Genomic DNA, 23,062 nt, shown 5'->3' with positions numbered 1-23,062 from the left:
TTGAAGCGATTTTGTGTGGCTCCCTGTCAAAATGTTTTAGTTGCATTACGGCTACCGGAGTAATTCGTACTGGGCTTTGACTGACTGACTTATCTGACTGTTTTGTTTTGCTTCATGCGCCTTACAGTCCAGTGAAAAAATATCAAAAATAGACCATTCATTAACTGTTTGCAGTATAATCCAGTGCGCCCTACAGAAAATACGGTAGTTTAATGAAAACCAAAAGGTTTTGAGGCAACGAGTTTCCAGATATTTTTTTTAAATAAGGAGAACGACTGGTAATTAGAGTGTTCAGTTTGAACAGAGACGGTAATTATTACCACACTCTGTTCTCAAATATTTCCCTTAGGCAGGTTTTCGGTTATGATCCAGAGATGCTTAAACAATCAACAGAGAGCAGAGAGAGATATCTGAAGGGGAAATATTGGTGCAGTGCTCACAGCCCTGGAGGCGCGATCTGCCCGTCTCCAGAGGTTTCCCGCCCGATGCACACAATGCAGAAAACGGCAGCTGTTCAGTGGAGAAACAATGCTCCTCCTGGGAACCAGGAGAGGAAAGGTAGATGTAGGAAGCAGGGAACATGAGCCCCAGAGCCATTTGTCTCTGTCACCACCACCTCCCCCTTTTTTTCTCTCTCTTCATCCTCCTCCTCCTCACTTCTTTCCCCTCTTCTCCATCACTCTCTTTCTCTCCGTTACATTGTTTTCAGTTGCTCTTAACCTGATAACGCTGCTGTATGTTGACAGAAGAACTTAATTGCGGATTTTGTGAGACTAAATTGAAAGCTATGGGGCAGAAAATGAAAATAGTGTCTGTTTGGAATATTTCGGTCCCTGGAATCAGTATTCAAATCGCTTGGTCGGGGCTTTTTGTGTGTCGTGGTGCTGAAGCGACTCCCCAGGCCAAAGTAGGGCAGGAGAGCCTGGCACCGACTCAGCTTCCTGCATGAGTGACCTGAGGAAACACTGTGTGTGTCTGTCTGTCAGTGTGTGTGTGTGTGTGTGTGTGTGTCTCCGCCCTACAGCAAGAGAGGGGGAGGAGCAAAACGAACACGCTAGTGAGCGAGGAGTGGAGTAAGAATAGGGAGTTAGCATCTGTTGTTTCTGGCATCTGAGCAGCTCTGGACTCGTTCTAATGCACACTAATTCATTTTTTAAATTTTTTTTCTAATTTCCTCTCTTCACACACACACACACTGCATATCCCCTGGCCCCTCCCACACACGTTGCTGCTCTCTCTGGCTTTCCCCATCATCTCCGCTCTTCTCTTTCTGCTCCTGCACATCCCTGGATTGTGAGAATCAAACGTCTCTCTCTGTCGCGCAGTCAGACTCTGATCTGAAAGCCGCCGTGCCTGCATCACGTTGTGGACGCCGGTCGTGTGTGAGTACAGTCGACACGGAGACAAAACGATTGCTTGACAGTTTGACGTCTTGCCTCTAGTATGGATGTGACTTTTTCAACTTGAAGGAGAGATGATTGACTGAACTTTTTGCTAGAAAATGCTAAATCTACATCTTCAAATTCTGCTCTCGTCTTTCTTTCTCGTTGCCTTTTGTGTTTCGAAGGAGGAGTAATAAAATCTCATCTGCAGCCTTGGATAAGAAAAGAGGAACAGTTTTCCTCTCCATAACTTTTTCATGAGTCTATCAGAAACGTTTTAGCTGCTCTCAATCAAAACTGCACTCATTTTTCATCCCTCCTCCTTCCTTTTGCCGATATAAAACTTCCAGTGTTTTTATTGGTTTTGTTCTTTAATGTGCAGATTTATGCTGAAATACAAAATTCATCATTTTTGAGCTGGATTGCAGAAAATGATGGCATGAATCTCAGAAAATGCCAAACTGGGGTTTGCACTGGAAAGACAAACAGTTTGAGAGAGAAAAAAAGAAGAAAATGTTTCTGCAGAAGGTCGTTTTGTTTTTCTCGTTATTTCCAAAGAGCAAATAGAAGCAAATTTTCCTAATTTTAAAGCCAAATTAAGACGTAGGATTTTTTTATTTGTGATTATGTTAACAGAAAATGACAAACTAAGCACTAAAGCATATCTATTGGTATAAATTACGTCTAATTTGACTTTAACCCTGTTTTGCATTGGCTAGTTGCTTGCATTACATGAAATTAAAAATGAAATTCATCTGTATTTGAGATGCAAATGAAGCTGAGCTGAAATTTTTTGATAAAATCATAGATATTCAGCATCCAGATTGGCCCAGCTAGCGTGTGCAGATGCATGGCCGCCTGTACCTTGAGTGTGATTGAATTACTCCGGGTTAATTAGATTGTGTCGTCCACAGTAATGGGTCAGACACTCACACAAGGACATCCTTCAGTGGGGGGCTTTTTGGGTTTATTACTGCTGCTGGAGCTGAGTGGGAGATAGTCAGCATGGATTTATGACACATTTCTGTTTTTTTGTGTTGCAGCTTTGGATTTAAATACTGCAGTCCACTCACTAGAGAGTCCACTAGTTAGAATCCATCAAAACAGCAATCATCCCGCTATATCTAAGCACATTTTATATAATTAGCCCTTCTACCTTGAGCATTTCCATAATTGATGTGCATTCATAATTGAAGAGGCACAATGACATTTTTATTGCCACTAGAAAAATTGGGTCAGGAACTTGAGTGTTTTTGCTGCACACAGCAGAAGGACGGTGAAACGCTGGAAGGATTGCACTCTGCGCTGATTGGCCAACCAGTTGCTCTTCTGCAATTTAACACGATAGTTTGGAAAACAAACTGAAAAACTTACATTGAAATATTCTCATATCGTCTCTTGTTTTTTAAGATTTTACACCATAGTCAATGTTTTATCATAGTTTGTAAATGCAAATTCATACTTTAAAAAAACTGATTGTAATCTGCTTTAAAGCTGCAGTTTGTAACTTTTATACAAAAAAATTTTTTTTTCCTTTTTTTTTATAACCGCCACCATGTTATGACGGAATAAAATGAGATGGATAAAATGACAAAAGATCAGTCTCCTCATCCTCCCTGTCTGCTCCCATCGAAAAACAACCAATCAGAGCCTGGAGGCGGGTCCTACCTGGAGGCGGGTCCTATCACTGTCAATCAACCTGGTGAACACTATGCTAAATGTGCTAATGGCAGAGAAACAATGCTAACTAGCGTTAGTATTCATGACAGGATCTGCTATCAGGAAGAAACTTAATTTGAAAGTTTTAGTTCCCTTTGTAGGTTATTCCACTTGTAACATGACATTTTTTCCATGTTATCAGTGAAATAATCTGCCAATGAAGTTAGTACTTTTTCACCAATATTAAATAATTGTTGACTTAAAATATTAATTAATAAGCTCCAATGTCTTGCTGAAAAGTTTTTGGAAAAGTTAATTTTGTCTTAAGATATTTGCAATAGATCAAAAATACTTGGTAAGATTTTGTGTTTTTCATTGCAATCATTTATTTTAACTCATATTTTATAATAATGACCAAAAACCCAGATATTTATTTAAAATGTTCTGGATGTGTTTTTCATTGCAATCATTTATTTTAACTCATATTTTATAATAATGACCAAAAACCCAGATATTTATTTAAAATGTTCTAGATTCCATATTTTTTCCTCATCTTGCCTCTAACTTTCTGGTTGGAGGGAAGGGATTTAGTGTCCCGATACCTAATGGATACATTTGCTGCTCTGTGAAACTATTTTCACAGAGCGCATTTTAGTTTAGCGCTAAAATGTGTAACTATCCCAACCAAGAATAAAAGAACAAGTCTGACATTTACAGGAAATCCCTTCCCAAATGTTCGATTCGGCTTCACCTGCTGTGTTTTAGCATTTCAGCCAAAGGACTAATAAAAGCTTAATGAGTTTCTGCAGCAGCAACGCTCCATCACGCCGAAACTGAGCCACTGAACATCACTCTGTGACATCATCACTCGGGTTTTAACTGGACCCTTCAGTTACGACTCACATATTTTCCACACACAGCCGTTTATGAAGTCATAAAATCAGATCCTCATTTGAATCACGTGTTTATGAAGTTAATGAGTTTTAGAGATTTTATTTGGTGAACTTTGGTCTCTATATTTCTTCATAATGCAGACTTTATTAACGGTTGGCATGTTGAGGAGAGGAATTTATGATTTTGTTTTAAACTCCCCATGTCTCAGAAGTGCCATGTTATTTCAGAAAGTCTCTTTTAACTTTCTACAAACTACATTAACCAATCTCAGAGGATAATACCTAATCAGAGCTAATAAACTTAAGAATGAGAGAACAACACCACAAAAACACAAAATCTTACAAAGTATTTCTGGACTAGTTTCCAGTGAAAATGTCTCATTACCCTTGAAATAAGACAAAACTAACTTAAAGTAACTTTTCAGCGAGATATAGGAGCTTGTTTTAAGTAAATACTTCCTTAATGTTGATTAAAAAGTTCTAGTTACACTGGCAGATAAATGTATTTATAAGAAGACATGGGAATAATGGGGAAAATGTGTTGTTATAACTGAAAGAACCTTCCAGTGGAGCTAGAACTGGGTTGCTAGGTAACGGGCTGGCTTGGCTGGGGTTGCTAGGTAACGGGCTGGGCTTGGCTCGGGTTGCTAGGTAACGGGCTGGGCTTGGCTCGGGTTGCTAGATAACAGCGAAATAATCTGCCAGTGGAACTACAACTTTTTCATCAAGACCAAGAAATTATTTACCTAAAACAAACTTCTGTATCTTCCTGATAAGTTAATTTGTTTTAATTCAAGTGTACTAAGATATTTGTGCCAGAAATGAGACCAAAAATACATAGTAAGATTGTGTTTGCAGTGAAAAAAGGATTAGTTTATAGTAATCGTAGCAAAATTGTGAGATATTCAACAGATTTTTCTTATAGCAACAGAATATGTTCATCAGAATAACCTCAATAAAATAGAATATCTTTAAAAAGTTTAAACTATATCAGCAATTCATTTTCACATATCTGTTATGTAGCTCTACCAGAGGTACAGGGTTATTTTAACATGTTTTGGTTAATTTGTTACTATTATAACTTACAAAAACCCTAAATCTAATTTCAACTAATACAGAATATTAGATAAAACCAAAATTTCTGAAACATAAATGATGTTATGGTGTGAGTTTTTTTTCACTGGCAAATTATTTCACTTACAACATGGAGATAATGTCTTAGCTATAATAATCTAACTTAAAACCAGCTCTTTTGTCTTGCTGAAAAGTAACTTATGACTTAGTTTTGTTTTATTTCAAGTGCAATAAGACATTTGCACCAGAATATAGACACAAGTACTTGGTAAAATGTTGTTTTGACAGTGTTGCTTGATTGTACTTATAAAATCTCGGTTTGTGCACATTAAGGCGTCGTTTGTGCTTCACAAAACTTCTTGCGATTCTAATGAATTTTTGAACTACTTCTTGTTGCACTGAAGTCATTTGTGGAAATGTGATTATCACTGGGAATGATCTTCCGCCCCCCTTTTGGCTCTTTTTTTTTTGTCACGCTGTGCTCTTCTCTTTCATCTTCTGAACAAAAATGATTGAAGTGCACAGAACCGCTGCTTCCAATCTGGAGCAGCAGGTATTTCATATAAAAGAAAATGCCCTAAACCAGATCCCACTTGTATAATTACTCTTTAAAAAAATGTGCAAAAAGAAAAATATTTCTCTGAGGTTAACACTGTTTCCTCTCTGTTTTTAGAGTACAGTCGATTCGAGGCTAAGATCCATGACCTGAGGGAACAAATGATGACCAGCAGCGTCAGCTCCAGCTCCACGTCTCTCCGCTCCACGCAGAAACGCACACTTTACATCAGGTACTGAAAGCCAACCCACAAAACCCAGAGACGACTTATTCTCCAGTGTCCTTCTCACTGAAAAGAATCTAATCTCAGCTGTCTGCTCGTTTGTGAAATCCAGAGAAAAGGGTTATCTCTGATAAAATCTCCATTAGATTTAGTGGAAAACGCAGCATTGTGTGTCTCCTGTCTCTGTCTTGTCCTTGCCTGGCTTCTCTGAATCACCACATCCGTCCTTTACATGCCCTCTCTGCCGGGGCATCTAAAGGAGACAGAGGCCCAATTTCAACTCCTTAAATTACAAAGTAAAATTTAGTTGATGTGATGTAGCATTTTTATAACAACGTAAGTTAACTTGGTCACTTGACTGTGCTATGGAGGGATTGTTTGTATGTAAACACAGCGGACACGCGCACAACAGCAAAAAGAGTCGGGCCGGCCTCTAAAAGCTCCCTGGTTGCCATGGTTACCAGCATCCATCTTGCTGTTTTGTCATTAGCTAGCCCTATTGTCAGTCAGTGGACTACAGCTGTTTATCACAGCGTGATAAAATAAGTTATTCTACCAAATTGATGCGTCTTAATGATCCAAAAGCTTTAAATGCAGGTGAGTCGATAAATGACGAGAGAAAATGGCCCAGATGTCGACTTTTTTGGTCACAATTAGAGGGAAAATGAAGATGTAGCTGCATCCATCAAGGCAGGTGATGGATGCAGCTACATCCATCCCCAGTTAACGCTAACTGCCAAACAGCTAGTAGCTCAGTGTTCCAACATCCGCATATTAAAAATGTAGCAGGTTGAACGGGATGCGGTGTGAGGTGCAGAATCGATGTGCTAAAAATGACATCTGCAGATGTTCAATGCAACTTCGTATGGGAGTTTCGTTGGGTGACGGGACGTGATCTGCACTGGTGGCGAGTTGTAAATAATTTTATTACCCTAATTGTAAATAGTCTTAAATATTTAGAATAATGTAATCTTGCCTGCCTTCTGAAGGTGATAGGCGCAGTAGAGTAGCTGGCTGCTGATGCAGCGTGACGTCGACTGATGATCTCTCTATGAAATGGACAACAGATAACACTGAGTCTTTAAGTTTGATGCTACATTGCAGTTTTATACACTGTGTTTGTAGAAACTCTCTAAATCAATTCCTTAAATGCCTTAAGTTGGCTAATCACAGGTCTTAAATGTCGCAGGATTATTCTATCTTGTATGGAACTAGCTGCTGATAAACACTAGCTGGCTAGTTAACTAGCTGGTGTTTTTGTTTCTATCATGGGTAAGTGCAAATGTATCACCAGCTGTGCTGCCTGACGTTCATTAGCTTAAATATCACTCAGGCTAGCATAGAAAAGGTCTTAAAATGTCTGAAATTTGACTTTCTGTTTGAAAATAACCAATCAGATTTCAAGTACTAGAAAAATGTCAAACAGGAAGTGATTGGTTCAGCTGCTGCTGTTGTGTGTGACAGATTTGGGGTGTTTGATGCTCTGGGCTGCTGTTAGGTGTCCGTGCATGTACATACAGTATGTCTGAACACATCGAGTATTTGTACCAAATACTAGTGCATTGTGTGTAATAGACAGATTAACCTTTTCTGTTGCCTCAGTGGAAATGTCACTGACACAAAGTGACATACGGTATGTCCTGTGTGTGGAGCTGCCCTCTGTGGGTGTGTGTGTGGGTGTGGGTGCGTGTGTGTGTGTGCGTGTGGGTGTGCGTGTGTGTGCGTGGGTGTGTGTGAGTTGCTGCTGTTCTCCCTGCTTCTCTGACTTATTTTCAATTCACACCATTATGGTCTATTTTAAACACACTGCATGGCTCAATACTCTGACACTGCAACCGTTTACGACACTGCAGAAGGATTCACCTGAAGAGCTGATGGTTGGTATGACAATACCGGAGCACTTTATGTTCTGCCGTTTTTCAATGTTTGGCTTCAGAAAGATAGGAAATATTTGAAGAGTCCTGGCAGAAATGTTTCACTATCAATACTAACCTGCAAGGGCTTAAGGATTTAAAGAATCTGTAACAAATCGAGATGCGTAGAAGCTCAACTGGGGCTTGAGGTATGTTTGAAGGTTTTGAGTTTCACTGTATACTGAAAAGGGCATGGTTGTTTGCTGGATGGATTCCTGCAGGACGTATTGATATTTAGTCCTTTGAAAATGACCGGACAGTCAGGCTTTGTGAAATTTGATGTCATACTTTATGAATTATCTAGAAAAAGTCTTTAATTAAATGAGATTTTAACTTGGGCTGCATTCACACCAGCCCTGTTTAGTCCACTTTATTTGAACTCTAGTTTAGTAGGTGTGAATGCATAATCAAACTCTGATTCAGGTTCTACAAACCTCAGTCTGGGTTTGGTTGAAGTGAACTCTGGTGTAATTCAAATGAGATCGCTCCAAAAGCAGGATATTAACTATAGCTCGGTGCATTCTGGGTAAATAGAACCAAACCAAACGCACTAAGGTAGTGCTGGCAGGAGAAATGGCTTGTGTTTTATTTTTTACCGAAGACAAAAGAGAAATCCTTTGAGTTAATATCTGATGCCACCCCATATTTTTTTACATTTCCTGAAGAAGAAAGTTGAGCTTAGTGTCTTCTTCTGATGTCTTTGTGTCGTTTCCTTCATTGGTTCTTGGTGCAGCGCCCCCACAGGCCAGGAGGTGAACAGGTTTTGCAAAGGGTTTGGTCAGTTTGACTCAATGCAGTGTGAAAGAGAACCGCAGCAGCTGAAAATGTAACGAATCGAACCGAGTCTGATGGACCATCAGGCGTGAAAACACCTTTACATTCAATATTTCACATGTTCATATCACTGTTAAATCGTATCAGCTTAAAGATGCTGAATGTTAGAGGTATGTGATCCAATACCAAATAAATCTCAGACCAATATCATCAATACCAATAAATAAAACTTATGAAACTTTAACAAAAACTGCAGGTGTACTTAATACTTATTAATCTGTGTTACATCATCAAACTTCTGACCTTCAGGTGTTTTTGTGTTTTTTTTTCTTTAAATTATTTTTGTTAAATTAAATTGAAGTATTTCAATCTAGTTCTGGACTGTTTTTCTTTAGATTTGTACGGGAAAAGTGTCTAATTTTCTGCATACAAGATTTGTTCAAAGAGATGCAGGTGATCTAAAAGGACAAGAGGTTTATGCTGCAGTCTGTTTTCATATCGTTGCCTGTATTGTCCGATCTCACACAGAAATATTATACATCTCCCTTCCCCTTTTGTTTCACTCTCTGAAATAAAGCTGCATGAGCAGAAATCCCATCTGAGCTTTCGGTGGAAAGTTAAACATGAATGGAGTAATAATTTAACTCTGCAGAAGTCCCAGGCAGCCATAACTGCTACAGAAGCTTATTTAACAAAGTAATTGTGTTTTTGTCTCACATTATTGTAATTATTAATGTTTGTTCTCCTCCTGGAGTCATACCGCGGAGATTTCCACTCACAAACAAATAAAATATGTCAAACTAAGAGCCGGTAATTGAATTAGAAACACGTTTAATAATTCTGCACAACATCCCTCAGTGACACCTTTTCTTTGTCTTTCTTTGGTTTAATATCATTGGGGATGTTTGCAGACGCGCCTCTGGGTTTAAGATTTTATTCCCTGGTGACGTAGAGCTGCAAAGCTCGTTACTTCATGGATCCGAATCTTCATGTTTCATGTGTAAACATTTATTTAAATTTTAAAACTACTCTTTACTGTATCAAATGGTAGTTTATATTTGAACAGAAGTATGTCAGGGCATAAAGTTTTGTAATTTAATTTGCTGTATTTACAAGTAATCCCTCCATATATTATAACGCATATTATTACATTTATTTATAATAATATATAATGTATGTCATGTATAACATATTAACGCTATATTAACAATATTGATATTATTAGTAATATTAGTAACAATAATATTAATTAATAGTAATAAATATAATTTATAAGCACAGATTAATAAGTAATTATAATAATTAGTAGTAGCAGTCGCTCTGTTCAACACCTCAGTCCTTCACCCATTGCAGCGTGACGTCACGGGTCACTGCTTGCTAATGATGACTAGCATTGCATTCACACCAAACGCAGCTTAATGCTTTTAGCTATCAAGTTATCAATATAACCTGGTAAATCTTAAATGTATGCCTGATATAAAAAAGAAAAAGGGACACAGTGCTTTGCTGCTAATTGTCAACACTATGACAGCTTTATAACAAGGTCAAGAAAACGTTTCAATTAAGAAAAAATAATAACAGGGTAGAGGGAAGCAGTTCAGTTGTTCTTTCTTGACTTTAATAACCATTAATGCCGCAGACAATAACAGAAAATGTGATGTGGAATTCAGTGTGTTACGGTTCAGTAAAACAAAAAAAAGGCGAGCCACACATCAACTCTGACAGATCAGAGCAGGTGTTTAAATGAGCTAATCAACCACTGCAGTGTTAGCTTAGCTATTTGCAGTGTTAGCTTAGCTATTCGCAGCAGCAGCTGATCTACCACAGCTTTTATTAAACTTAAAGCCTAAAACATAAAACTGTAACGTACTGAATGTTTTGTTCTTTGTGTCTGAAATGTTTGAGTCCTTTCCTGAAACATTAAGTATCGTTTTTGCCCGTTGCCGTGGCAACGAGTCTCCGTGTAGTTCAGCCGGCACAGAGAGTGAGAAAGAAGTGGTTTTAGTTGTTCTGCATAGTTTTTCCGCATTGTTTTCTCCTTTGCTGTGGCGCAAAGCAAAGCATTATTAGTCGTACCGACATCTCCGGGTTTCATTTAGTGAACGGAGCCGTTCTACCGCTGCAGCGCCGCTTCCAGCGATGTGCGCATGCGCAAATTTCAGGACGTAAACTATAACTTGCAAGGGGTTCACATGTGTAATTATCTGGTCTAACAGCATTTTACTGAAGTACCGGACCCTTTTTTGTACTCTTCTTTTTCTAATATTTTACTACAGGTTTCCTCCATTTTATTCAGGCGCTGTTAAAACTCTGGGTGGCGTTTTTTTTACCTTTCGTCAGGCTATTTACAGCTCTCTCTGTCTCTTTCCTGTCTTCTCCATCTAATTTCGTTGTCGCTCACTCCTGTGCCTTTGCCCTGTTTTATTGATGAAGCCAGGAAGGACATTTGGGAATTCAGTTTATTTCAGCCCTAGTTGCCTTGCATTCACACAGTTGCACAAACATATTGCTGGCCTATTTTTCCCAGGTCTTTTCCCTCTGGAAGAGTTTGCTTCCTGCGGTCACACACACATGTTACCGTTCAGACGTAAGAGCAAGCATGAATTACACAGAACTGGACAAAAACACTCCCTCCTAACTGTTTTGCTTATTAAGTATTTTAATATATGAATAGTGGTGCTTAATCTGAAGACACATTTTCACAAAGGTTAGGAGGGATATTATACTAATCTTGCAAAAACCAGTTTCTAGTCCAAATATTTTAGTACACTTCAAATATGGCAAAACTAACTCATAAGTAACATTTCAGCAAGATATAGGAGCTCGTTTTAAGTCAATAATTCCTTAATTAGATTAAAACACACTAGTTCCACTGGCAGATTGGGGAAAATGTCTTGTTATAAGTGAAATAATCTGCTAGTGGAACTAGTGCTTTTTTAATCGATATTAAGAAATTACTGACTTTTTAAAAAGCTCATATAAATTGCTGAAAAGTAAGTTGTAAGCTAACTTTGTCTTATTTCAAGTATATTAAGATATTGGCACTAGAAAGTACATCTAAATATTTTGTCTTTTTGCACTGTAACAACTAACGCTCTAACAGAACTAATTAGGAAAAAAACCTGATAAAAAAGACTGTTGTTCACTGCAAAAACACAAAATATTACCAAGTATTTTAGTCTAGTTTCTAGTATAAATATCATAGTACATTTAAAGATAGACGAAATTAACTTAGAAGTAATTTTTAAGGAAGATATAGGAGCTTGTTTTGAGTCAATGTTTTTTTTAATACTGATTTAATAAAAAGTACTAGTTTTATTAGTTCCACTGCCAGATTATTTCACGAATAGGACATTTTTCAGTGTTTTAAGTGATAAGTGGAACTGCAACCTTTTCATCATTTTTAAGGAATTATTGACTTTAAAGAAGCTCCTATATCGTCCTTAAAAGTTACTTGTTAGTTTTGTTTTATTTGAAGTATACCAAGACATTTTCACTATAAATTACATCAGACATACTTGGTAATACTTTGTGTTTTTGCAGTGTAATCTGTCAGTGCATTAAATTTAGTCAGTTTCTCACTGAATGTCTGTTTCTTTTGTTTCCAGAGCTTTGTTCGACTACGATGGAAGTGCTGCAGATCTGAGTGCGCCCAACCAGGCCCTGCCGTTCGGCTTTGGGGACATCCTCCATGTGAGCAGCGCCGGCGAGGAGGAGTGGTGGCCCGCCCGCCACCTCAGCCCCCCACCCCCAAACTGCCCTGAAGTCGGACTCATCCCCAGCCGAAGGAGGTCAGAGCGCTAAGGGGTTCACAAGACGTCGGTGGGGTTCACAGGCCATGTCTCCGGGTAGCTGATGGGATTGCAGTGATCCTCAAACTTACCCCATTTAACACTCACAAACCACCTCACTGGAAGTTTCCCCGCAACAACAGAACATCTTAATTTATACAACCTGACACAAAAAGATTAGTCTCCTAATGTGACTGGCCACAATAAAACCGTGAAGAAATCTACTGGGGACATTTTGAGTTATTTACATGATAGAAAGCAGAAGGAAAGTGTTGTGTGCATGAATAATGCACATTTATAATGGAAATGCAGCTTTTTTCAATCTAAACTACAAACAGAATATGCACTGAAGAGACTTTTATTAACATTTATGTCCCGTTCTTTCGCCCTTAAAGGGCGAGAAGATGTGTGAAACCTCAAAATATCCCGTTCTGGAGTCAGAAGCTTTTACCTGTAAAAGGGAAAGTCTAAATAATGCATAGAAATGATGGCAGCAGTGCAGGAGACTCTGTTAAATAGACGAAGTAACCAGACACCTAAAGGAAGGAAAATCATCACACACAGGGTGAAGTTCAGTGCCAATGTAGGTCTTTTTTTAACGAATCAGTTACATTTACTTGACTAACTCTTTTGAAAAAATGTAAGTTTAGTCGTATTTTTACTCCACTGTATTTTTTACTTGAATAGTTTTGTTATGAAGTATTTCTACTCTTGAGTAAAATTTTCTGATTTTCTATCCACTGAATGAAAATCAAACATGTTTTAACCAAAAATTCACCAGACTCACAGCTGCAGCTTCTGTTAAAGTTTCATGAATTTTAATATTGAAAGAAAATGATGTGGAAAAAATTATTTTGCCTAATGTTGTTATTTAATATGAATTATTGTCATCTTGGTCCTTAAAACACCAAAATGTCCATTTAACTTTATATTTTGGTCCATCTGTTTATGCAATTTCCAAATGTTAAATGGTTGATGATGATAATAACTCAGTTCTTGAGTAGACTTTCTCCCAAACACTTTTTTACTCTTACTTGAGTAAAATTTTTGGGCACCTCTGGAATGAATGAATGAAAACTAAATGATTGGGGAAATTTACACTTCAAAACTGAATCATTTTGTCTTTTAAATATTTAAACTTGGAGAAACTGCATTTCTACAATAACTACAGAGCAAAAACTGCTTCTCTTTGTTGACGGTTGCATTTAAATATGACCTATTATATATAAAGTATTTATTTAATTTATATGTCAAAACAAATATTTTTTATTCCGAATAGACAGTTTAAGTCAGCGCTAGTAGGAGTAAAATAAAGAAACTGAAATTGAATAAAATAGGTTGTTTATCTTGGTCAAACATGTAAAAAATAAACTTAAACTTTCTTTCAAATGGTTTAGAAAGTGCAATTAGGAATTCTAAATATAATGCAAAATAAACAACAAAGCATAGAACTAGACTGAGTAGATCCGCCCTGATGGACACGCAATGTTAGAAATGATTTGCTTTTGTCTTGCAGAATATTTTTCCAAAATCATAAAGTGTCTTGAAGTTGATTTTTGGGAGATGTGGGTCAGAACGTGTAAATGACACCCAGCAAATCGGATCTGACAAGGGCGACAGTTACATAAAAAGAAATGGCAAATGTGTTCTGGCATGTGCAAAGAATCTACGTCTGAAATGTTTCTGCCTTTATCTTTAAGAAATAACATCTATCAGAAACTCTTCTTTGTTCATAACCGTTTAGGAAAACATCTGGATGTTTGGGTTTTCAGGGTTTATTGAAATGTTAAATTAGATTTAGAGGTCTGGAAGATTTTTACCTGCAACTTAAAGTTTTCACTTTTATTTTGTTGATTTTGAAGCTGATAAATAATTTATGAAGCTGTTCAGTTTCAAGAAATAGCAAATAAATGGAGGAAATCTGTGAATTTTACATAAAAAGAAAACTTCAAGTTTAGAGAATGTTTTTCTAATGCATAATGAATGTTTGTCAGTTCTCTTTTATTATATATTGTATTATATTATTTTATTCTGATGATGCAGCCACATGCTTTGCAACAATAAATACTTTATCCTTGAACCGAGCACACTGAGCTTTTTCCTCAGTTACTTTAGACTAGATTTACTTTATGTAAAGTGTAATTTTTCTAATTATTCAGTGTCGTTGCAGTTTATAAGTAGATAAATTCATCTGAGAAGAAAGCTAAAAAAATCCTCCTTGTCTTGGTGACGCCATTTCCTCAGGCGGCTCACAGATGCTGACAGGTTTCTGAGGTGTGAGGAGTCTGTTTGGAAGAGCGATGTTTCCCAGTGTGGCAGAGGCAGGTGACAGGGAGGGAGGAGAGAGAAGTGTTAGGGACGGAGAGGGAGAGACGGGAGGCAGAGGATGAGAGGAAACGGGTAGCAGAGGAAGGATCGTCTCCCCGTTTGGATGGAGTGGCTCAGCTTGCTACGCTAGGGCTAACTGACTAGCCGCTTCGCTAACAGTGTCAACGCTGAAGCATTATTTCACCAAACGTTTTAGAAAAAGTATAAAGGTGTTTGTCATGTTGGCCAAATGTCTTGACTGAAAAATACCCTGTACCAATCCCATGTTTTGTTTTTAGAAAAGGACGTCATTCATTGTAGTTCTAAAATTTAACAAGGAAACAGACTTTTAAAACTCATAACGTTTTTATGCTTTTTATATAAAATGTTGGTGATTAGTCTCAAAATTTGAGTTCTTTTCTAGCAAATTTTCAACTTTTTAAACTCAGAAATGTCCTCTTTTTTTTCCAAGAAAATTTCTGAGATTAATTTCAAAATATTTTTTGTTTTTTCTGGCTAATTATAGACTTTTCAAGTTGAGAAATTTCCAATTTTCTTTCAGAAAATCTGACTTTTCAAACTCAGAAATGTTCTTGTTTTGTCCAAGATTAATCTAAACATTTTCAAGTTTTTTTCTATATTAATTAATATTAATTAAAAAAATGTTTTTCTAGCAGTTTTTGACTTTTCAGACTTTTTTACTAGAGAATTTCTGAGTTTTCTGCTGAAAATTTACTCCTCTTTTTTATAATGGCCCTGATGCGTTTTGTGTGTTGAGATTCGTTTTATTTCTTATTATCTTCTTAAGGAAAACTTGAGTTTCTTCTCTGTAAGTGTTGATTTCTGTTTTTGCTCATTTTGTTTCTCTCACAGAGCAGAGAAGAAGGAAAGGTCGAGGCTAAAGATGGTCAGAGTGTCGAGGTCTCAGGACAGATCGGTGAGTTTGTGCACCTCATGCTGACCCTAAACGTTTGGCCGTTTAGCTGTCGCAGCTCATTTCTTTGTAACAAGTGAACAATTTAATTAATAGTTTGATTCCAGCTTTCTAAAAGTTGTAATTTTGCCTGAAATGGTTCCAACTTACAGCAAAAACCTGAAACCAAAGTGTTGATCAAATGTAAAAAAAAAAAAAAAAGAGATTTTCTTTTCACATAGAAGCTAGTTGTTAGTATTTTAAGGTGCTACAAAAACCAACAAAAAGATCAAGATAAAGATAATCCCTCTTGTCATTTCAGTCGATGTTTCTGGTTTTTCACCTTCTCATATTAAAGTTTGGGACCTAACACCTGAAACCTGGAGATTAGCAGGAATAAGGATTTAGCTTGTGCCAAATTCACGTAAAACTGAGGAAAACTCAAAAGATTTACTTTTTATTTCATAACCCAAATATCCCAGAAAGGATATTTGGGTTATATCCTTTCTATATATAAGAAAGGATATTCTTATGGGAACAGGTGCATAAGCAAGTGAAATATTGCTTTAAGACAAGACTTATTGAGATGCGTATTACTTTTCAAAATTCACATTTTTGACCTTTTTGTATTTCCATTTGGGTTCCTACTACTTCTAAAAACTGCCATGGTACTCGGTTTTTGGCAGTAAGTTGATGTTTTTTGGTGTTTGAAAAATGAGCCGTTTCCAAAACCTCCAGCATGCAGTCATTGCACCCTGTTACCTAGCAACCACAGTGAATCCCAGCCTGTTACCTAGCAACACAAGCAGAGCTCCAGGACATTTAATCAGCTGGTTGTACGACTGTATGAGCCGTACAATGGCTGCTGGAAAGGATAACTGTTATGTTGTCTTATCATCCAGAAACCACTTATTGCATTCTAGTTGGTTATGCAGGAGGCTCCACTTCTGCTTTTCAAACATGTACAGTTGTATAATTGCTCATCTGTTTGCAGCCATTTTCACGTGCGAGTGTAAAAGTTGAGTTGGAGGGATGTTAAAGTGACCATAAGATTAAAATATCATTATCTAAGAATGATTTTATGCAGAAATCCTGGCCTTACATGTTGAAGGAAGCACAATAAGTCCCCTTTAAATGTTAGAACTTGATCAGATCTGAGGCTGCAGCATTACTTCAGTGTAAAGATGAGCTCTGACACAAATTTTAGCACAAGCTATTGATAGCACTGCGCTGTCGGCTCGATCTCACTCTTCTGTTTTCTTCACGCCGTGCTGCGCCACGTGATGAAGAAATGATCATTAAAAATGATCACACCCTCACACACACTTCTTCTCTCGGTTATTTGCATAGCAGACTTTCAAACCGTGTTTCTGCTGACAACACACACACACAGTTTCATTGTCCTGTGTGTGGTGATTAATGATCTCCTCTCTTTCTTTCTCCTCCAGGATCAAGAGGATAAAGGTGAGCTACCTAACTATCGCTGACACCTGCTGGTCACTATGTGTAACTGCTTGTTCTGATACAATAGTTTTGTCTGTTTTGATAGGGGATAACCAATAATATCCCCTCAAAATAGTTCTAATTTGTCACTTTGTTGTGTCGTTTTCTAGATTAAATGGTATATTAGTGAAAAAATTTATAGATTGCTTTATTTTCATCCAACTAGACCTAATTTGTTTTTTATTCCTGAATAATCTTCTGCTTTATTTGTTTTTAATTAACTGAAATTTTGCTTAATCTTACCCTGTTTTGTTTTTCACAATGATTCCTTGTTAAATCAAGAAACAGTTCAAGTTTTATTTCTGTGTCTTGCAACACAGATGTTTCACTTCCTCTTTTCATGTTCTGCAGATCTTTGTAAAAAATAAAAATTTGCTGATTCGAAAAAAGGAAAGCTGCATTTGCAAACTGGAGGTTTGGAGTGGAAAGCACAGAAGTCAAATAAATCATCTTTTATTACATCAGCACAACCCAGAGGCCTGTCTCTGCTTTAAAAGCAGCTTTCGCATTGTAGTGTAGTGCAGACTCTTGTGCTAACATCAGCTTTAAGCTGCACCAGTCAGAATTTTATGCCTGATTTCTGAGTTTTTATAATTCAGACTTTTCTTTAGGAATAAGAAGTATAATAATGTTTCACTGCAAAAACACAAAATCTTACTAAGTAATTTTGGTCTAGTTTCTTGTGCAAATATTTTAGTACATTTGAAATAAGACAGAACTAACTTATAAGTAACTTTACTGTAAGATGTAGGAGCCTGATTTAAGTCAATAATCCTTTAATACTGAGCAATTAAAATGCTAGTTCCTCTCATTATTTCACTTATAACATGGAGTAAATGTTTTATTGTAAGATAAATAATCTTCCAGTGGAACTAGAACTGGGTTTCTTGTGCAAATAAGACAAAATTAACTTACAAGTAACTTTTCAGTGAAATATAGGAGCTTGTTTTAAATCAACATTTCATTAATATTGATTAGAAAGTATTAGTTCTGTTGGTGGATTAATTTTGTTGCACTTATGAAATGGGGAAAATGTCTTGTTATAAGTGAGAGAATCTTCCAGTGAAAGTAGAACTGGGTTGCTAGGCAACAGGCTGGGCTTGGCTGGGGTTGCTAGGCAACAGGCTTGGCTTGGCTGGGGTTGCTAGGTAACAGGCTGGGCTTGGCTGGGGTTGCTAGGTAACGGTGCTTTGTTACAAGTGAAATACTCTGCCAGTGGAACTAGAACTTTTTCATGAATATTAAGAACTTATTTACTCAAAACAAGCTCCTATGCTGAGAAGTTACTTATGTGTTTGTTTTGACTTATTTCAAGTGTACCAAGATATTTTCTCTAGTAACTAGACAAAAATACTGAGTAAGATTTTGTGTTTTTGCAGTGTTACTATTTACAACAGAGAAAAACGACTTGAGTTGCCGAACAGCTGCTTAATTTTGGCTTTAAAATGGTTGTGCCTCCAGAAAACTGATGACTAAATATAAGACATTGTATTCGTGTAAGGGTGTTTGTGTTCCTGTGAGTTGTGTGTGTGTGTACGTAATTGTGTGGATGTGTGTGTGTTGACTCTGACCTGTCTTGTCCTTCCAGCGCTGGTAACCTCTGGCACCAGTGATAGTGAGAGTAGTTCCTGTAAGTGTAGATCCTCCTCTGTCCTCCATTTCTCCGCTGCGCCTCGCTCTACATCCTCTTGTGTTTTCCATGTCGTCTGTCCGTGGGTGTGTGTGTTTCTCTGTGTGTGTTAATTATGTGCATGTGGGTTTTGTGTGCAAGTCATATTTCTCTCTACTTTTCCAGAGCTGCTGGAGAAGTTTTCTTTCCAACGTAGAAGTGGGTAGGAATTTGGTGTGGTGTCAAATATGTGATCATTAAGCCTTTAAAAGTATTTGTTTCTGTTTGAACAGCTGGCCAGGAGGAGATCCTCCTTACATACCAACCTGTTGTGCAGCAGGAAGGTACATAAATTACTCTTATTTTTACTTTTTACTCACCTTTTTCAGTTATTTCTATAAATCATTAAATCACCTGACAGCATTTGAGATGCTTTTCCCCCAAAACAGCACTGTCTTCTAGTCGGGAACTCAGACGATGCTACAAATGTGCAAAGAATCATCTAATTTTACATTTTTCTACTATAATACTATTTCTGTCTTCAATCATTTATTTTAGTTTATTCTACAAGAGAATATTTCGATTTTTCTTTTTATTTCGTAGTAAATAAGAAAACTTTTATCAACTGACATCTACACAAGAACAACCGATTTTAGAGAACTCAGTTGGATTTTAACTAATTTATTAAACCTGGTTTAAAACACAAAACAAATTAAAAGAAATTAGAATAAACTGAACATCTTTCTTTTCTCTTCCAAGGCCAAAATAATTTTCAAACTGGATTTCTTTGATTTATTAACGTACAAAACAACTTTTAAGTTTTGGCTGTGCAGTGATTTAAGATTTCATTACTTCTCTGTCTAGTTAAAATTATTGTACGCTGCAGGATCGGATTAAAGTGTAAGACATTTTTTGGTCCTGTTAGATTTATCTCTCTTGTATTTTTAAAGTATAATTTTTAAAGTGTAATTTTTTGGTTACAATGACTAAATTGTAGTTCATAAAACATCAGCAGTGAATTTTGTGAAAGATTTTGTCAGATTCAGCCCGTTTTCCTTTTTGTAATCAAACAAGTGTCTTTTCATGGAAGTAAACGTCCTTCTTTTCACTTTTCCCAGTTAATTACACACGGCCAGTCATCGTGCTTGGACCAATGAAGGATCGGGTCAATGATGACCTCATCTCTGAGTTTCCTGAAAAGTTTGGATCCTGTGTCCCACGTAAGTTTCTTGATTTGTTTTAAGTCAATAATCCCTTAAAATAGAGGGAAAAGTGTTGGTTCATCTCTCAGAATTTTGTGTTTTACTTTTAACGAGAAAAAAATGTTTTGTAATAAGTGTAAAAATCTGCCAGTGGAACTAGTTTTTTAATTCAATATTAAGGAATTATTAATTTAAACTAACTGTTGCATCTTTTTTCAAATGTAAAAGATATTCACACTAGAAACCTGACAAAATATAATTTAGATTTTGTGTTTGTGCAGCGAAATTTTAATTTTTTTGCCTGATCTGAATCTGTGTGAATCCTGTTAGACACAACACGGCCACGGAGAGACTACGAGGTGGACGGCAGAGATTATCACTTCATGTCCTCAAGAGAGCTGATGGAGCGAGAGATTCAGGAACACAAGTTCATCGAGGCGGGGCAGTACAACAACCACCTCTACGGGACCAGCATACAGTCTGTCAGAGAGGTCGCCGACAAGGTGAGGCCCGCTAGCCACGCGCCTGGAGGAGGGGCGCCGTGAAGGCGGCTGATTGTCGGACTCTTGCTCTCCTGCAGGGGAAACACTGCATCCTGGATGTTTCTGGGAATGCCATAAAGCGTCTCCAGATGGCGGGCCTCTACCCCATCGCCATCCTCCTTAGACCACGAAATGTCGACAACATCCTGTGAGTAGCAGATGCACTAAATAACGACGCTCGTACGCTTTCGAACTGAAAGGTTTTACAGAGAAATGCTTCGTTTTAAATAGGACTGGACGCTACGGCTGAAAAATGTATCACAGCATAACAATTGGTGGGATTTCTGTTTTAAATGTCAGAGATATTCAAAACTGGTGACATGACCTTTCCTGTTCCATCCAGTTTTCATTCCACGCCGCGTTTTTTCATTTTTAAGCAATTATGGGACACAGTAGCAAAACCTTACATTGCTGCTGCGCAAGTTACTAAATCACTACTTATGGTTCATTGCTAGGCAACCATAAGTAGTTGCTAGGTAACCATAAGTCATTGCTAGGTAACCATACGTTACTCAGAAGGTTGTTGCTAGGTAACCAGAGGGTGAGTGAGTCAGTTGATTCCACCTTACTTATTGTAGTTAACTAAAACTAATTATATAACAAAAACTGAAATTGAGAAAACATTTTTGTAAAATGAAATAAATACGAACAATAATTAACTAACTGGAACTGTGCCATGGATTAGAATTATAAAACTAAAACATACTGAAATTATAGATGTAACATATTTTGTTTTTGTGTTTATGAATCTATTTATTAGCATTTTGAAATTTTTCACAGTATCTTTTTCTGTATAAAAATATATTGCAGGTTTACTGCACCACATTCCTTCTTGTTTACAACCTCAGGTTTAGTTTACACTTAAAAGTAAAATCATGTTTTCAACATTTGCTCTCTGCAGAGAGATGAACAAGCGTTTGACAGAGGAACAGGCGAGGAAGGCCTTCGACAGAGGCATCAAACTGGAGCAGGAGTTTGCAGAGTACTTCACCGGTTAGTCAACTTCCACACACACACACACACACGCACACACACACACACACACACACACATACACACACACACGCACACACACACACACACACACACATACACACACACACACACATATAAAAAAAAAAACAATGATATGAATATGACTTTTTATTTCAGACTAGTAATTTTTCTCATCTTTTCCTTGACTTTATTCCTTTCTGCATTTGCCTTTTTGTTGTTTGGTTGATGTAACCGATTGTAGAGTTACATTGAGTGGGCACTGCGTCGTTACCTAGCAACCCCAGTTGATCTCCATAACATTTTGTCAGCTGGTTTTACCGCTGTATGCTCTGTACAATGGCTGCTGGAGAAGACAACTGTTTCGTTCTTGACTTACTATTCAGAAACTATTTGCTGCACTTTTGTAGGTTGTGCAGTAGGCTCCACTTCTGCTTTTCAAAGATGTATGGTTGTATAATTGCACATCTGATTGCAAGTTATTTTTACGTGTGAGTGTAAACTTTGAGTTTGGGGGTGGGGGTGTGGATTTAAAGTCACAAGACGCCATAAAACAAAATAAGCAGAACTGACTAAAATTTCATTAAACTTTGTTCAAAAAATGGGGAGAACATTTTAGTGATTTATTTTATTTATTTTCTGCTCCTTCCTGCTCAGAAACAACTTGTATTTTGTTTGTAACCCACTGATCTCTGTGTTTGTCTCTCTTGCAGCAATAATCCACGGCTCTTCTTTAGAGGAAATTTACTCGCAGGTGAAGCAAATCATCGAGGAGCAGTCGGGTCCTTACATCTGGGTGACCACCAAGGAGCGCCTCTGAACAAACACACACATGGAAAACATCCACGCACACACATTACTGTCTCTGCACTTCCCACTTGATTTTATTTTTTTCTACTATCAGCCTGCTTCCTCTGTTTTGCATTGCTGCACACACGTGTTTCCACACAAGCACACGATGTCGGCGGGCGCGGCGCGGCCGGGACTGTCTGGGACGGCTCCTTCCTGCACCGGGAGGACCTCGGGTCGGTCCGGCAGCCTCCGGGTGGATCTTCCTTCAGCTTGGTTCCTTAATGTTTAAGGAGTTGGTTCAAATCAAGGCAACTTGCACCATGATCTGATTTATTTCACTACTGTTCTTCTTATTGTTGTTGTCGTTGTTGTTTTCATATTAACAAAGAGTAATGCATTCATGTATCAGTTTGTAATGATAATATTGTCACCAAGAGGCAGACTTTTGCACGCTGTAGCTTTAAGAGCATGTTTATGGGACAAAAATCTTGATCTAACTCCCTGTCTGTCTTTCTGTCTGTCATTCCACATGGCATCGGGTGTTTTTAGAGTTTCTTTCTGTCTTTATTTTACATTTTTCATCCTTTCGCATCCTCATTTTCTCTTCCTACACTCTAAAATCCTTATATAGGAAGTGAAAATATTTATTGTAATTCTACCTTCCCCTGCCCTGCGTTTCAGCATCACACTGCAAAAAAAACATAATTTTACCAGGTAATTTTGGCCTAGTTTCCAGTGTAAATATCTTAGTACACTAGAAATAAGACAAAACTAACTTATAAGTGACTTCTCAACAAGAAACGGATGAAAAAGTTCTAATTCCACTGGCAGATTATTTCACTTGTACCAAAGTACCGTTACCTAGCAACGCCAGCCAAGCCCAGCCCGTCACCTAGCAACGCCAGCCAAGCCCAGCCCGTCACCTAGCAACGCCAG

The 23,062-nt window shown here is 37.6% G+C and overlaps 1 protein-coding gene across 11 annotated transcripts in view; it reads left to right on the top strand.

Moving 5' to 3' along the window:
• Positions 1-22,628, top strand: part of LOC103129486 (discs large homolog 1-like protein) — a 119,551-nt gene extending 96,923 nt beyond the window's left edge. For 4 of the 11 annotated variants that reach the window (XM_016665127.1, XM_016665125.1, XM_016665128.1 and 1 more), the window contains 11 exons: positions 5,682-5,796; positions 12,083-12,265; positions 15,446-15,509; positions 16,934-16,949; positions 18,577-18,618; positions 18,891-18,941; positions 19,716-19,817; positions 20,130-20,302; positions 20,380-20,489; positions 21,243-21,334; positions 22,048-22,628. In XM_016665127.1, coding sequence (XP_016520613.1) covers positions 5,682-5,796; positions 12,083-12,265; positions 15,446-15,509; positions 16,934-16,949; positions 18,577-18,618; positions 18,891-18,941; positions 19,716-19,817; positions 20,130-20,302; positions 20,380-20,489; positions 21,243-21,334; positions 22,048-22,154 — 1,055 coding nt within the window. In that variant the 3' untranslated portion in view covers positions 22,155-22,628. Of the gene's footprint in view, positions 1-1,099; positions 1,383-5,681; positions 5,797-12,082; positions 12,266-15,445; positions 15,510-16,933; positions 16,950-18,576; positions 18,619-18,890; positions 18,942-19,715; positions 19,818-20,129; positions 20,303-20,379; positions 20,490-21,242; positions 21,335-22,047 lie in introns of those variants that run through there. The other 7 variants (XM_016665131.1, XM_016665130.1, XM_016665129.1 and 4 more) reach the window with 4 other exon arrangements.
• Positions 22,629-23,062: the final 434 nt, after the last annotated feature.

The sequence above is a fragment of the Poecilia formosa genome, unplaced genomic scaffold (assembly GCF_000485575.1).
Source record: "Poecilia formosa unplaced genomic scaffold, Poecilia_formosa-5.1.2 Scaffold549, whole genome shotgun sequence".
Classification (NCBI taxonomy): Eukaryota; Metazoa; Chordata; class Actinopteri; order Cyprinodontiformes; family Poeciliidae; genus Poecilia; species Poecilia formosa.
Note: the sequence above shows the minus strand (reverse complement) of the source record. Positions and strands in the feature narration are given on the sequence as shown.